At 38.9% G+C, this 16,965-nt stretch overlaps 1 protein-coding gene across 1 annotated transcript in view; it reads right to left on the bottom strand.

The window, feature by feature from the left end:
* DOCK10 (dedicator of cytokinesis 10) overlaps positions 1-16,597 on the bottom strand; it is a 212,025-nt gene extending 195,428 nt beyond the window's left edge. Inside the window, 1 exon segment of the mRNA XM_007467990.1 lies at positions 16,423-16,597. Within this exon segment, the coding sequence (XP_007468052.1) occupies positions 16,423-16,584 (162 nt within the window). The 5' untranslated portion in view covers positions 16,585-16,597.
* Between the last annotated feature and the right edge of the window lie 368 nt (positions 16,598-16,965).

The following is a 16,965-nucleotide window of genomic DNA, read 5'->3' on the forward strand; positions in this document are numbered from 1 at the left end:
TTCCCTCCAGATTCTTTCAAAAGATATTTCTGAAGGGCCTGCCTATTCTTAATACCAAAAAATCAGGTGGGCTGCTAGGAAAAAATAGATGGATGGTGCCCCAGTCATGGCTCTAGCTCTATACCTTATGCTTATTTTAGAAAGAGAACACTATTTGATAAAAAGCATAGCTTCTTTGCATTAGGATATAACACAGGCTACTCTGAAAATCATGGCCTCTTTGCACTAGAATGATGTAACACATGCTATTTTTTTTTCAGAGATGATTCTCCTGATTTATTTTTTTTAATTAATTTTTATTGGCGTATAGTTGATTTACAATGTTGTGTTAGTTTCTGCTGCACAGCAAAGTGAATCAGTTATACATATACATATATCCACTCTTTTTTAGATTCTATTCCCATATAGGTCCTTACAGAGTACAGAGTAGAATTCCCTGTGCTATACAGCAGGTCCTTATTAGTTATCTATTTTATATATAGTAGTGTGTATATGTCAATCCCAATCTCCCAATTTACCCCCCATCCCGCTTTTCCCCCTTGGTAACCATAAGTTTGTTTTCTACATCTGTGACTCCTTCTGTTTTGTAAATAGGGTAATTTGTACCATTTTCTTAGATTCCACACATAAGCAACGTCATATGATATTTGTCTTTCTTTGTCTGACTTATTTCACTCAGTATGACAATCTCTAGGTCCATCCAGTGGCTATTTTGAATACACAAAACTATCACACAGTCTGTTAAGATTTATATAAGACTGCATTTCTACTTTTCTGCAACTGTAAGTTCCCTGATGTAATTTCCAGGGCAACAAAAAGGAAAGGTTTTATTTATTCCTATTTTCTAGAAGTCTTAAGTATTTATTTCCTCCTTCTGGAGGTCACTAAGACTACCACTGCCTCTGATAGGTGAATTGTGAAATTGATCACCTGTGGTTGTCAAACAGCATTCCTGAGACAAAGCAGAAGGACCCTCATTCCAAAGATGCAGAAGAATTCTAAGTGTCATAAAGAGTATAATGGGCTATAGAGCAAGCTTCTTTGGAAAGGGACCTTAATACTTGCTGGGTTTATGGCCAATTATATTTTATTGAGGCTGTGAACAAACATGGATTAAACTCTTCAATGCCAGCTAACTCATGGTTATAGAGTTAAACATTTCATCGTAAGGAGATATTCAGGTAAAACAATAGAGACTCACATTTAACCATTGAAATTAAAGAGGAGGGAATTACACACACCTTTGGGAACCCCTTAGGTCTAAAATAGTGAAGGTGCTAAAAAAAGTAAGAGCTCGTGAAACGACCCCATTCACTGGGCACAGAATACGCCAGGATCAAACAGATAAAGTTTCATCTATCTTTTCGTCTTATCCAGTATGAGGAATGGCTTGATGACCTACATAATAAGTAAAGATTTCAGGGTTTGCCCAGTGCCCTGGCAATGGGTAGGATATACCTAAAGTATTATTTTATAATCAAGTATCTAAAGTTATCATTTTATTTGGTGACTATGACAGAAAGTAGGTTATATCAGTGACTATCACAGGCCCCCTTACCAAATTACAGTAAGAAATTAAACCAAAAACTGGCTCCGTGTCCACACGTCCTGGGTTATGATCATGTTTACCTTTGTGATTAAATAGATCTCTTGGTGAGCCATCTACTAAAAGTCATATTAATTTTGTACAAAACGAAAACTACATATATGTAGGTGTTAATAATGATTATTTGTAGGGATGTGAGAGGAATGTGGGAATGTGTGTAAGAAGTTTGAATAAAATCTCTCAAATATTTTCAGTTTCATTTTATACCGATATTCGTTATTTACATTGTTCACGTGGTATATACTTCTTTTACAATTTAAAAAATATATAGAAGAGAAAAACTGATAGGCGTTATTCTGTCTTGGTTTTTACTCTTTTGCAACTGTATTTTTCTCATCACGATCATTATATATTTTGGGGAAACATCTAAAGAGGAATCACTAGCTGACTTTGAATGGATTCATCTAAATCTGTACCTTGGCATGTGGAGACAGATTACCTCCAGGAAAGTAAAACAATGTTAAATTACGACCATGATCAGGCACGTAAAGGGAGCATTGACTGGGAAATCGAGCCTGTGAGAAACAGAAATGGCGAGGACAAAGCTAACAGAAAATGATACGTCTTGTTTTACTGACTGAAATAATTCCCATGTGGTATTTAAAGAGGAGAGTCAGAAAATATCCTCTAAGAGCTAAGAATAGTTTAAACTTTGGATTCGTTAAACCACAAGGAATATGAGTCTAAGCACAAAATAATCTAGGGTGGGGCAGGTTCTGGGGCTCAGTAAGCCCTTCCCTGCGCCGTAGATGGTGTGAATCAGGTCTCAGCTACATCATCCTACAGCCGATTGGCCCCTGGTCTCAATTTTCCACTGCCTATGTGGCCCTCAGCACATTACTTCTTTTAATCTATTTGACATTGCATATTTAGCATTCTTTGTAAAACAGTGATAAGTCGACATTTATTGCTAAAAGGTAAGAGATGAAATGAGAATATCAGCTAAGATTTATGAACTGTATCTCAAAAATTTTGTCCTCATTGGCTTTATCCTCACAAGGTTCTGAAATAACTGATTCAGTCCTAAGTGGCTAAATAAGGTAGTAGATTACATTTTCCACACACACCAGGCTCCGTTTAAAACTCTGTGTATCAGGCTAATGGATGTACTATCATAGTTGAATCCATATCAGTCTGTATAGCTACATGGATACAGACCTGTAAATTAACTGTGCATATATGGATATAATGAGGCTGAATGCTTAAAGACAACACAAGGTTGGAAAGTTTCTTCGACTGCAAAACAAACAGAGCCACAGACACACACAAGCACACAGATCTACCCGTACAAACTTCAACCAAATAGGGGCAGAAGGTTGGGAGGGTAAAATGAAAGTATGGTTTGCCAAGTCCACACAGTAACACCTTCAGAGAAGCACAGTGTCCACTGCAAAACGTCAGGCAAAGCTGTTCAGCCATGATTTCTTTACTTCTCTGTGTTCTCAGCTTGAGACTGGGCTCTCTGCTTTTGCCAAGGGAGTTTTCACAACGTGCATCTGTTTGTCAAAGTAGCAGTCCTCCCAAATTGAGGCAACAGGCTTCTTCCAATACTTTAAAATTTACTTAGTGATACTAGAACCCCACAATCCTGTTTCTTTTTTCAATCTCCATCTTTACGTAAGTAATCTAAAGTGTTGAAGATCCTTAATGACCTTAACCACATCTGTAGTGAAATACACTTTCTCTGATAACAGATCTAAAAAGCTTCCGAAGGAAAACTTAAGTGATTCCAATGGTGCTTACTGCTTTGTGGTAAGCTCAGGTATGGTTCAAAATTTCTTTTTGTTTTAGCTGTGCAAAAAAAGATGTATTTGCCATCAAACTCTTTATTCCCCATATCTTTGCAAATGAATACTACATGGCTGTTCATGGAGACAGCATTTCTAGAAATGTTCATTGGTTCATTTGCCTGTCAGTCAAAACGAAAGCCTCCAATGGCTATCACATCAGACCCTGAAGATGTGATTCTATGCCAGTTCCATCAGTTACAGATCTGCCATGCTCCACTCAACTTTCAGAGCTAAAGGAACAGCATGGATACACACACAATCTTTAACTGAAAGATTAACTGAAAACCCATCAGTATTCTTTTTCAACAGCATGGGCAAAACTGGGATGAAATATGGCAGCTTTATGAAAGAACAGATATCTTTAAGAGAAAAAAAAAAAAAAACTAGGAGAGCAGCATGTGGGATCTTCCCGGACCGGGGCACAAACCCACGTTCCCTGCATTGGCAGGCGGACTCTCAACCACTGCGCCACCAGGGAAGCCCGAGCAGACTGGTTTTAAGCAAACCTTACGAAAGGACCCTTTAACATCCTCAGGACCACTTTGATTTGAGAGAGGAAAAGTCATTTCACACTTCATTTCGCTCCCTGCTCAGTGAGCCTCTTCCCTGACTACATCTCTTTGTCCTTGATCCTGATCTCTAGCTTTTGGTCCACTTATTTCTTCCGATGGCTTTCATTTGGGGAATGTCATTTGGTTCACTGGCTTTTCCACTGAGTCCCCTTTTTGAATAACTCTTGTTTACTTGCTAAGTCTCTTAACATTCTAGTTGCCTTATCTGGTGGAAAAATGAACAGTCAGGCATACCAAAATATCTCCCTTGGAATTAACACAAAATCGTAAACAGTGTATGTTTAACTTACAGAAGTCGTTACTTCAATTATGACGCAGGTGGGCAGGAGATATTTTCCTCGTTTCACAGATGCAAAAGAGGCACATTCTCTTCAGGAACAGGGAACAGAAGCACTGTGCTAAGTGCTTTTCCTCAATTTTCATTCAGATAGTCAACAGCACTATGAAGAATCATTACTGCGCTGCAAATCGGGATACTGAGATTTAAAGAATGCAAAGAATTCTCCCATAGTCTGATACTTTTCAAAGGGCACAAGTCTGACATCAAATCCCATGTTTTGTCATTATATAATTCTTTCTGGTACAGCACAGCATTTTGGGATTCAGAGTTCGGCAAGGTAGGAGAGATACACTTCTCCAAGTGGAACTCTGTAAACTATTCAATCTGAAGAGATTACAAGAAAGTGATTTGCCTTTTTTTTTTTTTCTTTGCTCTCCCTGCTGTGGGACCCCTGAGACCGAACACCATAAGATGAAAAGATGCTGTATCTCTGCAGCATCTGCTCATCTTACTGGTTTATTCTACACAGTAACTGGAACTCATTTTCTTTGTGTTTAATCCTTCAAGAAAAGTCAAGAGAATAGTTTGGTGTAAGAGTCCCTTATCTACCGAATGACAAAATTGGTTTCCATCCCTATATGAATTTTTTCTTCTAAAATAACCAGAGACTGGATATAATTTGCTATGCTACTGATGTTATTACTATTTTACAGTTAGCATTTATGTGGTTGAACTAAAACTGTGCACCTACTCTGGCCCATTATCTCTGGATTGAGAAAGAAAGAGTATGTAGTTTAAAAGAGTGAGAGTCTCATCATTTTGAGACCTGGGCAAAGGTCATTGTTCTGCCACCAACTCTCATGAAACCTACAGATATGTCAATTTGTCTTTCTGGCTCTGGGTTTCATTTTTCAAATGAGGCAGCTGAATTCTATGATCCCCTATTCATAACATGTTATTATTTTATATAATCTACATGGAAAACTCTGAATTTTTAAGAAAAGTACCAAGCAGCTGGCCACGCTGGACACAGCAGAAGAATGCCATGGCAGAGACCTGAGTCCCTGAGTTAACAGAGACAGAAGGCAGGAGGGTGCGGTGGGGAACGTGGGCCCGCTCAGGCTGCAGGAGTGGAGAGAAAGGGGGTGAATCGATGGGGTGGGTGTGGCTGCACAAGAGCCAGAGAAGGGAGGAGGGTGGAGTGAGGGAGGAGGGTGGAGTGGAAGGGGGAAGTGGTGTTTCTGGGTCGCAGGGAAGGTGGCAGTTACGGGTTTGATAAGGGCCACACTGGGGTTGCCCCCGACTTCATCTCTAGCCTGGGTAGCTTTTACATTTTTAATTAATTAACAAATGAATTAATTTTTAAATTTATTTTGACTCATTTGCCAATCTGATAACAATATTTACGCACCTTAGAAAAATTTTCTAGAGACAGGTGAAAAATGACAAACTTTTACTTCACCCCAAATCTTCCTATTAATAGATAGTCTGGCCTCCCCTGCCCCTCCCTATACACTTTTTAATTTTTTTAATTTATTTTTGGCTGTGTTGGGTCTTGGTTTCTGTGCGAGGGCTTTCTCTAGTCGTGGCAAGCGGGGGCCACTCTTCACTGCAGTGTGCGGGCCTCTCACTATCGCGGCCTCTCTTGTTGCGGAGCAGAGGCTCCAGGCGCGCAGGCTCAGTAGTTGTGGCTCACGGGCCCAGTTGCTCCGCGGCATGTGGGATCTTCCCAGACCAGGGCTTGAACCCGTGGTCCCTGCATTGGCAGGCAGATTCTCAACCACTGCGCCACCAGGGAAGCCGTCCCTATACACTTTAAAGAAATTAAATGCCCTATTTTTTGTTATTTAGTTTTACTTAATTCAGAGAAACAAACGCCCATGGGAAAGCAATAGAGAACGCACTGGTGAAGGCGGGCCGAGCCTCATGCTTCTCACCACTCCCTGGTGTGGCAAGGGAGAGGCAGTGTGGCACCGTGGCTACAAGCAACCGCTCCGGGTTCAAATGCCAGTCCAGGTCCCTACCAGATGCGTGACCCTGGGCAAGTTCAGTAACCACTAGGTATACCCACACCATCCACTGCAGCAGCCACTAGCCATATGTGGCTATTGAAATGTAGCTAGTGTGAATGAGGAACTGAATTTTTAATTTGAGTTCATCTTAATTAATTTTGGTTTAACTTTAAAAACTGGTACTCTAGCCAGTTAGTGGAAAACTTTGACTAGTTTTGAAACAACTTGGCTATGTGAATTTACTCTTTCAAATGTAAATTTTATGAAATCTAAATACTGCACAAGTATTTGTGATAAATATTTAATATTCCAATTGGAATGTGTGATAAGTATAAATACACACTGGATTTTGAAAACTTGGGATAAAAACAAGAAGGTAAACTATCTCATTAAAAATTGTATATTGATTATATGCCAAAATGATAAGAGTTTGGAGCTTCCCTGGTGGCGCAGTGGTTGAGAGTCCGCCTGTCGATGCAGGGAACGCGGGTTCGTGCCCCGGTCCGGGAAGATCCCACATGCTGCGGAGTGGCTGGGTCCGTGAGCGATGGCTGCTGAGCCTGTGCGTCCTGAGCCTGTGCTCCACAGCGGGAGAGGCCACAGTAGTGAGAGGCCTGCGTACCGCAAAAAAATAAAAAATAAAAAAATAAGAGTTTGGATATACTGGGTTAAATAAAATATATTATTAATTTCATCTTTTTGTTTTTACTTCTTAAAATATGGCTTCTAGAAAATTTTAAATTACATGGCTTGCTGTATTTCAGGTGGGCAGAGCTGCTCTATATGCTTTAATTTCTTCCTTAATGATATGGGAATAAAAATAATTTCCTCCAGTAGTTGTTGTGGCAATAAGAAAAGATAACTGCAAAGTTCTTAGCAAAGTGCTTGACAAATAGCTGGACGTGCTCACTCGAGAGCCGTTCTTCCGTGGACGCGATTTCCATCCTTACTTCCTCTGACTCACGAAATAGAATTTGGAGATATTCTGTGGGATAGTCAGTCTGTTCTCATAAAGTGCACGAGAGCCAAGAAGGCCACTGACAACACAGGGACCAATGGATGGCAGGGATGCTGATAATTTAACAAATGAACCCATATTTTGTTTTCACCTCACAGATTCCTACTTTTATAACTTTCATGACCTGTAAGATATGGCTTACATTCATTCATTCATTCATCAAACCTTTTACTGAGTACCAATTTGTTGAAGAACCTAGATTCCATAGTTTTGCATTCTTAAGTTTCTTAATGGTTATAGACCTGTAATAAAAAAAAAATCTGCTCACATCAGGAAACACTGAAATAGCTTTAAAATGATAAGATGCAGTCTATTCTTCATCGCTAAGTTAATAACTTCAATTGTCCTTACTGAACTTAAAATGTATTATCTTTTTTTTTCTCTCTCTCACCTGATTTTCTATTTTATTATTGTGGAAGTTTTAAATTCTAAACATTTCTTTTTAAGACTTTGTATGTTTTTTCTTTGTTCCTTATTTCTAACTTTGGCATAATTTGGAGAACTGGAAAGATGAAGTATTCTTTTATAAATGATAAAAGGAAAACAAAAAGAAACTAAAAGTTAAATTTTAGAAAAGTGGCAACTGATGGATAACACAGAAGAGAATCTCTAATAAACGTAGGTGCTCTTTGAATAATCTATTCAGTAACTATTACAGTGCTCCTGTAAATACACTAACCTTGAATTTCCATTTCTTCACATTCTATGAAGCACAAATTAAGTTTCCTTTTAGCAGTTCAATTCTTTTTCCTAAAATAACTCTTTAAAGTATATTAAATTTGTGAACCTCTCTTAGTTTCAACAAGACAATGGAAGCAATCATAATCGCTAAAACTTAATGAGGTCTTTCTAAGTTCCGGGTACATAATAGATCCTTTATTTGTATTCACTAATTGAACTTTAAAATAACTCCATGAAATATCTCAGTAGACAGATAACAGCCCTCCAAAGTTGTCCATATCCTAAGCCCCAGAACCTGTGAATATGTTATTTACATGGCAAGGGGGAAGTAAGCTGCAGATGGAACTAAGGTTGCCAATCAGCCAACCTAGAGAAGGGGAGAGTATCCTGGATTTTCCAAGTGGGACCAGTGTAATCCAAAAGGGTCCTCTGTAAGTGAAACAGGGAGGTAGGAGAGTCAGGGGTCAGAGTCAGAGAGATGTTTGACGACACTATACTGCTGACTTTGAAGATGGAATAGGTCCATGAACCAAGGGTTCTTAACCCATGGCAACAAAATAAAAGTTAGGACTGGCACATGGCACTCCTCCCTCTACTCACTCTCCAGGTTTCGGCTCCCCTGTCACTTCCTTAGAGGGAGCCTTCCTTGCTTGTGTGGATGAGGTTGGATGCTCAAAGGGTATAGTCTTAAGGTAGAATGTAACTCTCATTTGAAACACTTATCACGATTACAATTTTACATTTGTTTGAGTCCTTTCTGTCTCTGCCATCAAACTGTAAGTGCCATGAAAGCAGGTCAGTGGCTGGCCTTTGCCATCTGTGCCTGTCAAAGGTAAGGTGTAGTTGTCCCTCTGTTGTCTACTGAATTTCTGATGTTTAGATAATTAACAATCCAAATTCATTTGACATGTGTTCAATTTGTTGGACATGGTCTTAGAGAATAAAATGTATTCCAGCAGAATAAAGCAGATTATGGGAAATGAATTTCAAAACTCCTAGATTTTAGCCCCTGAGTAAATCAGCTCCATGAGAATAAAATATGAGAGAATAAAAGAACTATCCCGAAGAAATTTGTTGAAGCATGACAAAAATACTCTATTTGTACTTGTTTTGCCAAAAGATGCCTTTTTATCCTCAACTGTATTACTCAGTTTGCACAAGATTTCACTGTATTGAAACCTGGAACTTGGGGATAAGTTTTAAATCTACTCTTCTAGAAGGCAAAGACACAAACAAAAACGAAACAAGCATAACCAGGGTTTTTCTATATTTGATTATTTTAAAAAGTTAAGGGACTTTTTGTTACCACTTGTTTGTTGAGTCTTGACTTTTTCTAGCCATATAACTGTGTGTTTCTACTTGTAATAAATTGTTTTTTAATCTTCACATTATGGTCTCCCCTCAAACAGTTGTACCCACTAAAAGCATAACCTTCTACATGTCCTTATAATATATATTTTTATCGATAATATAAATATCTATTTATATCTATCTATAGTTGAATTTGCTAATTGTTTTTGGTATAAGTTTCTACTCCTGTATACCTGATTTTCTGCTTTTCATTATCACTGTGGTGGTTTTAAATTTTAAACATTTTAGATTTTGAATATTTTGTCTTTGTTCCTTATCATTTCTAAATATGTGTTATTTGGAGAACTAGAAAGTTGCCAGATTATTTGGACAAGATGATACCAGATGTAATTTGAATCTAGTATGGCTTTGCCTCAAAGATTTGTGTTGCTAACTACTAAGCCTCAGTCACATTCAATTAATTCTTATATCCATGGAGAAGCCATTCAATTCATTTATCCATTTTCTGTGGCTTTGAGATTCAGGGCAAATTCAGTGCCCAAGGAAAAATAACTGCCAAAGATGCCCTGTGCTTTTAAGTTCCACATTACACCCATCTATCTATGGCAAACCATTTCAAATCAGTCTCCATTTCACAAGCTTCCTTTCTCTGGGGAATCTTACATTAGTATATCCAAAATTCAAACTCACTAAAATGAAATAAGAACATTTACTCAGGATTGAGAATGTTTGGAAGTTGTTTCCTCCACATGCATAAAGCAGAAACTGGGCAAAACATGTTAAAATCCCTTTGGTGATGATAAAGTTTTATTAAATTAGAATATTTATTGTAGAGTAAGAAGAGATTATTTTATTTCCTTTGAAGGAGCTCCCATAGTATATTTCTCTCTGGTCCTGATTTGATTCATAGGACATAAATGTAAACAAATGTGTGTTCCAAAGAGATGGCATCATTAGTTTCATAAATAATTGACGTCCTTCATTTAGCTTCCTTCCTTATCTTAGGTTTTCAAAGAACTTGACCAGGAAGGAAGGACTATTATGTCTATTCTACATGAGGGGACACAGATGTGGAGATTTATTGAAGATCAAAATGCTAATCAAGTGCTTCCCTGGTGGTCTTCTGGCCACACTCACTATACCACCCTTTTGGGGTAGACACGGAGCAAATACAGTAAAACCCTAGTGGAAACTACCTCCCACATCACTGATGAGTCACCCAATGGATAATGAACTCTCACTGGGACAGTGACCTACAGTGCATCTCTGGTACTGTAAAGTTAGCTCCCTAGCTGCAAGATTTTGTCCTTGTATAATGCTCACTAATTTACAAAGTGATTCCATAAAAATAAACATTCTGATGCTTCTAACAGACAGAATAGAGAGTAGTCCCCATTTCACAAACCCAGACAAATGAATCAGCCTGTCTGGGTCATATGGGCTTTTAAGTGATGGCTTGAGACTCAGACACTGGGTCTTCTGACTCCAAATCTAAGATTCATCATTGAATCACGACCATTCTCAGACCCTCAGGTGAACCAAAGGTGCCCAGGAAAAACCCAAGTTCCTTTACACCTAACAAATAAGTTAAAAAAAAAAAAAAGAGAGAAGTTTCCATTTTGGTTGAGCCCACATCGTTCACCAGAGTGGGGCTGGCAAACTTTCCCTGTAAAAGGCCAGATTGTAAATATTTTAGGTTTTGGGGCCATATATGGTCTCTGTTGCATAGTGGTCTTCATTTTCTTCCTTTTTTGTTTTGTTTTACAAAAATTAAAAGTTGTGGAAACCATTCTGAGTTCACAGGGCATACAAAAACAGACTGTGGGTGGGACTGGACCCATATACCATAGTTCATCAGAGCCCTGGACCTGGCAACCACCAAAGGATGACTTGTAATGCAGATCTTCAGCAGTACTTGAAGTTCCCTGGCTCTGAAATGTTTATCCTATAAGTGCACATCCTTGACTCACAGAAGAGAGTTCACCTCCCCGACTCACTACAAGTTAGGCTATTTTTATTTTCCTCTGTCTTCAACCAAATTTAAAGACAATGCCACGTTTCGCATGCTATCTGCACTGGCATTCACAAATGTAAATATCACGGTTTCTACTATTTCAGAGACACCCCCAAATGCTCATGGATTTTAAAGACATTTCACTTTTAAGATCCTAAAATTGTGCTTGGGAGTTGGTCACATAGTGAGAGAGACCAGCAGCCTGCCTAGCACTTGCTTCTTGTACTCCTTCTATTTTATCTCTACCCTGCATCATATAAATGGATAAATGCTCTTGGGGTGGGGGGGCAGGGAGGGGAAGAGGAAATAGGCCTTAAAATGGAAGCCAACTTCCAGGGTTGGTGATTAGTAAATTACATCAGAAATTATAGACATTCCCCAGAAAACAGCAGATCTCCATAAATTAAATTAGTGTCTGAGGCCTTCAACAAAATATGCTATAAAGGAGGTAAGAAAAACTAATTCATGCAAAGGTTTCTGTTAATTCTCCCGTTAGAGCAAAAATTTTTGAAGAGACAAACTAGAGCTTTGAAGGAATTTCCTCATTTTTTCCCAGTTAAATTTGGCTGCATTTTAATAGGCATTGTAATAGTCTCAGATGGTAGGATTCACGTGTCCCTTGCAAAGGCCAAGGGCCTACAGTGATTTATTTTGATGTGTACCAAGTGTCTCCACTTTGGACTATGCAGCCAAACTATAATCAGTGCCAGCCCAAAGCTGATCTCTATATGAAGACTCAGGACCTGGACTCAGCAATGTGATTCTTTGATATAATGATGACTTGAGTGCAAAAGCCTTTTGCAGAACATTCAAACCCTTGTATTTATTGTAGTAGCTGTCCTCATTCTTAACTTATTCCTGGACATTTCAATGAAGAGTTAGGAAGGCAGCTTTAACAGTTGAACTTTTCAAGTTGGTGTCAGTTGTTTAAAGATTTCAAATCATTGATGATACTGAACTTTTAGTCTTTAATAAAAGCAATGGTGCTGGCCACCACTGGGGTATAAAGCCAACTTAGTTCCTGCCTACATGGGGTTTTCCACCTACCAGTGGGATAAAAAAGATATGAATAATAAGGTAAATAAACAAGTTCAATGAAATAGCTAAAGATATGATTAACTACAAATGGATTGACACACTATAAGTATTATAGGAAATTAGAGGAGAGATCATGTATTCATTCATCAATGATTAATTGGTATTTATGCAGTGCCAAGCATTATATCTCTGTAGACTCTTCTTTGGGACTCTGAGCTATATATCCAATTTCCTATTTGAAACCTCCATGTATAGACCTCACAGGCATTTCAAACTTAACATGTCTTACAGTGAACTTAGAGTAGCTTGCCAAATCTTCCCCTGCAGGCTTCCCCTTCTGAATGGCAACTCAGTCCTCTGGTTGTGCAGGCCAAAAAAAAAACAAACAAAAAAAACAAAACCAAAATACCATACATTCATCCCTCATTCCTCCCTTTCTCTCACTCTTTGTGTTCAATTTGTAAGCAAACTCTACTGGTCCTACTTTTAAAATATATCCGAACCGACCCACTTCTCACAACCTCAGCAACTACCATCCGCGTCTTTAGCTGGGATCATTGCAATAGCTTCCTGACTAATGGTCTCCCTGCTTCCACCCTGGACCCCTGGCAGCCATAGATCCTGTTACTGCCCTGCTCAAGGCCATCCAAATGAACAAACCTACAGTTAACACAGCACTTACTACCCACTAGGCACTGTTCTAAGCTCTTTACAAGTAGTAACTGAATTCTCACAATAGCCCTACACGGTAGGTCCTGTGACTCTCTGCGTTTCATCAGTGAAGAAATGAAGGTGCACTTAGGACAAGTCAAGACCACACAGCTAGTGAAGGGCAGACACAGGACTCAAACCTTGACATTCTGGCTCCACAGCCCACACTCCTAACTTCTGTGCCTGCTCCCTCCAATGGCGTCCCTTCTCACTCTCAGAAAAAGCCCAAGTCTTCGTGATGGCCTGCCAAGCCTCACATGACCTGTCCCCTGTTCCCTCCATGACGTCCTTCTACTGCCTTCTCCTTGGCTCGCTCAGCCACATTGGCCTCCTCACTGGTCCTCAAACACCGCAAGCTTCTTCCCGTATCAGGGACTTTCACCCTGGCTGGTCCTTCTGCCCGAGCCAGTTCCGACTCATTCCTCACCTCCTTCAGGTCTTTCCCTCAAATGTCACTTTTTCAGTTAGTATGACCCCGATCCTTCTTGATAATCTTAATAACATATCTAGACACAATTCCAGGCACTGAACATCCTTACCTCATTAAACCCTCACAACAGCTCTGGGCTGAGGGAACTATTACCTCCACCTTACAGAGGAGGAAAAGAGCACAGAGTAGTTACAAAGTATGCAGAAGGTCACACAGCCGATAAGGGATGAATTCAGGATTGCAACCTAGAGTCTCTGGCTCTAGAGTCTGTGTTCTTACACACACACCCACACACGATCAATATGCGAAATTTGGTGACTAGTGGTTGATGGGAAAGTAAGAGAATGAAAAATCAGTTTGCTCAGAAGCTTGTAGCCAGAGTGAGAAGGCGATTAGCATATCAGGTTAAAGGAGGATGCAAGGTGGGGGGTTTAGATGATCGGTTTCCAGAGCGCCGTTTCTCAGAGCGTCATCCACCATGCTCCTCCATTGGAATCTCAGAATCTGAGATTCTCAGAAACACTCAGGGGGTGTTTGCTAACAGTGCAGATTCCTCAGCTCCACTCCAGACATTCTTATGTAGAGTCATTGGGGCCAGGAGCCCAAGGATTAGTATAAATAAGAACTCCTGGATGGACCTAGAGATTGTCATACTGAGTGAAGTAAGTCAGACAAAGGCAAATGTCATGTGATGTTGCTTATATGTGGAATCTAAAAACAAGGGTACAAATGAACTTCTCTACAAAACAGAAATACAGTCACAGAACCTGCAGAAAACAAACTTATGGTTACCAGTGGGTAAGGGTGGGGAAGGATAAACTGGAAGATTGGGATTGACATATACAAACTACTATATATAAAATAGATAACTAATAAGGACCTACTGTATAGCACAGGGAACTCTACTCAATACTCCATAATGTCCTATATGGGAAAAGAATCTTAAAAAGAGTGCAAATAGGTATATGTATAACAGATTCACTTTGCTGTACACCTGAAACGAATACAACATTGTAAATCAACTATACTCCAATAAAAATTTTAAAAAATAAAGAACTCCTAGGTGATTTTGAAACACATTCAAGGTTTCAAACCACCATCTTGGAAAATAGGAAATCGTTTCATTGACTTAAATTAGGACACTAAGCATCATAACCCTAATATAGTAATTCCATAATGAGATCTGCAAAATATACAATCACAGTAAAGTTTTGCAACTTAGGGCAGGGATCTTTGATGGGTTTGTTCATTGGTGGATTCCAAGTATCTAGAACAGTGGTTGGCCCACAGTGCATCGGCAACAAATAGTTGTGGAATGTGTGAAGTTTCAAGTGGCCCAGAGGAAACTTTCAAGTGGCACAATAACTTTCTATGAGCATATTTTACTCTGAGTGGTCCAACATTTCCATCAGACTTCTCATAAAAATTCACTCTTCTCAGTTTTATCATTATTTCCTTAGAGACATGAGCAGAGTGAAAAAGTATATTGGCTTTTGGAATTATTGATCTAAGTGTGACTTGAGGCTCTGGCATTTGCAGCTGTGTGATATAAACAAGGTATTCAATCTTTCTGAACCTGTTTTCCTCATCAATAAATCCATCATCACCTCATTTAATGTCAGTAAAGGTATCATATGAATTAAAAGGATCTTTGAAAAAAACAGGGCATTGTCATTAAGTGAATTTATTATTTCTCAATTACTTTGAAATACAGTTTTGGGGGAAAATTTCTAGCTGCAAAATTTTATAATCTAATTAGTAAAATTAGGAAAACTGACTGTTTTAATGACTGAGCTGGCATGAGTCATACACATAGCTATAGAATGTGTTACTGCCATTAAGAGTTAAACTTGGAGCACAAATGTGTCAAATCCTTTTAAATTTAATTTGTGAAAACTTATGGGAAAATGAGTATGAAAATAATTCCACTAAGTGTTTCCTCTTAGAGATCATCATAGCCCAACAGTTGAAGAACAGTATTGCCCTTTCGAAAACCAGATATTGATTTGTTGGAAAAACTGGCATAGAATGTTATAGCTTAGTATTCTGTCACTCAAAGGCACAGCCCAAGCCAAATGACTTTCATTTAAAAACTTTTAGTGTAACAGGTATTTATCATTCATTATTTACTGCATCCTTGATATCTGAGCATTGAAATCTAAGAGAAAAAAGTCGATTGTACTGAAACCACGCAGACTTCAACGCCTCCCCAATTTTGGAGACTTTAGCACACCACTTCCATCCCAACATTGGATTTCAGTGACGAGGCAAATCTCTCCCCGAACCTAAAGTAAGGAAAGACTAACCTCTACTTTATTCTTGCTGATCAAACAGACACACAAAGAAGGAGTAACACTATTATAATTAAAGCACAGACAAAAATGTAATTTGACAAGTGGCAAGAAACAGCTTTCTAATTAAAACACCATGCATTCCACAAAATTCTCAAAAACTTCATTCTGATTTTATGCGTAAGTTAAGCATTTTGGAAAGGCATTTCCATAGCAGCATCGGAAATAAAGGCCTCAAATACTTTGAAGTTAGAGATCTAACTACCAACATTTACACAACTTGATGGGTTACATGTGATATAAAAATATCTATCTGGGGCTCTACTTTCAAATTTGAGTTATAAAATAAAATCCACTTAATTAAACAAGACTTCAAAATTTTCTCTTTCTGCACAAAAGTTAATAACAGCATACAAAATGTTAGGCAGAAGACAGTTTCTCATAGACCAATAAACTGCACATTTTCATGACAGATCTAAGACAAAGAAAACCAGTTCTCTGAATAATACATGAAACAATTTTGAAAGATTTTCCCCAAACAGGAAAGCACAATAGTAAACTCTAGGTCACACATTTATCTAAAGCTGCAAACCCAAACCTCGAATGGCAACCTCATTTCTATAATAACAGTTTAATCAACGGAGGCTGCTTTGCCACAGATACCATACCATTATGATGAGGGTTCTGGGTCTACTCATTTCATCATCACTTTCCAGAGGCAAAATTTCATGGGATGGTTCCTCCTGGCGTCGTCTACAAATGTGTGGACAGCTCCTCTGGACCACAGAACGAAAAGCCTGAAGCAGAACAATGCTGGCAGTGCAGCCCATCGCTGCATCCTGGAGCCCACAAAATAACTTCTATGTTGATGCTATGTTTGAAAACAGTGGCTCCTTGTCCCTGAAAACAGCCTACATTGCAGCTGCAGCGAGCTCACTCTCCAATCACTTCCTTGAGCTCTGATCATCTGATCACTGCCAAATAGCTTGGATGCAGAGATGGGAAAGATTTGATCCACTGAAACTGAACACACTCAGGGATATTAGAGTATTTCGCTCAGAGAGCATTTCTCAGTTCATTTCAAGAGCACGTTTCCTGTGCATTACAGTGATTCTCTTCTATTCTAGTTTCAGAGGTCTGAATAAATATATCTTTCCCTCTCAGACACTTAAACAAATCACTCTTTTTCACATTAAACAACTGAAAAATTG

Source organism: Lipotes vexillifer, unplaced genomic scaffold (genome assembly GCF_000442215.2).
Source record: "Lipotes vexillifer unplaced genomic scaffold, Lipotes_vexillifer_v1.1 scaffold907, whole genome shotgun sequence".
Lineage (NCBI taxonomy): Eukaryota > Metazoa > Chordata > Mammalia > Artiodactyla > Lipotidae > Lipotes > Lipotes vexillifer.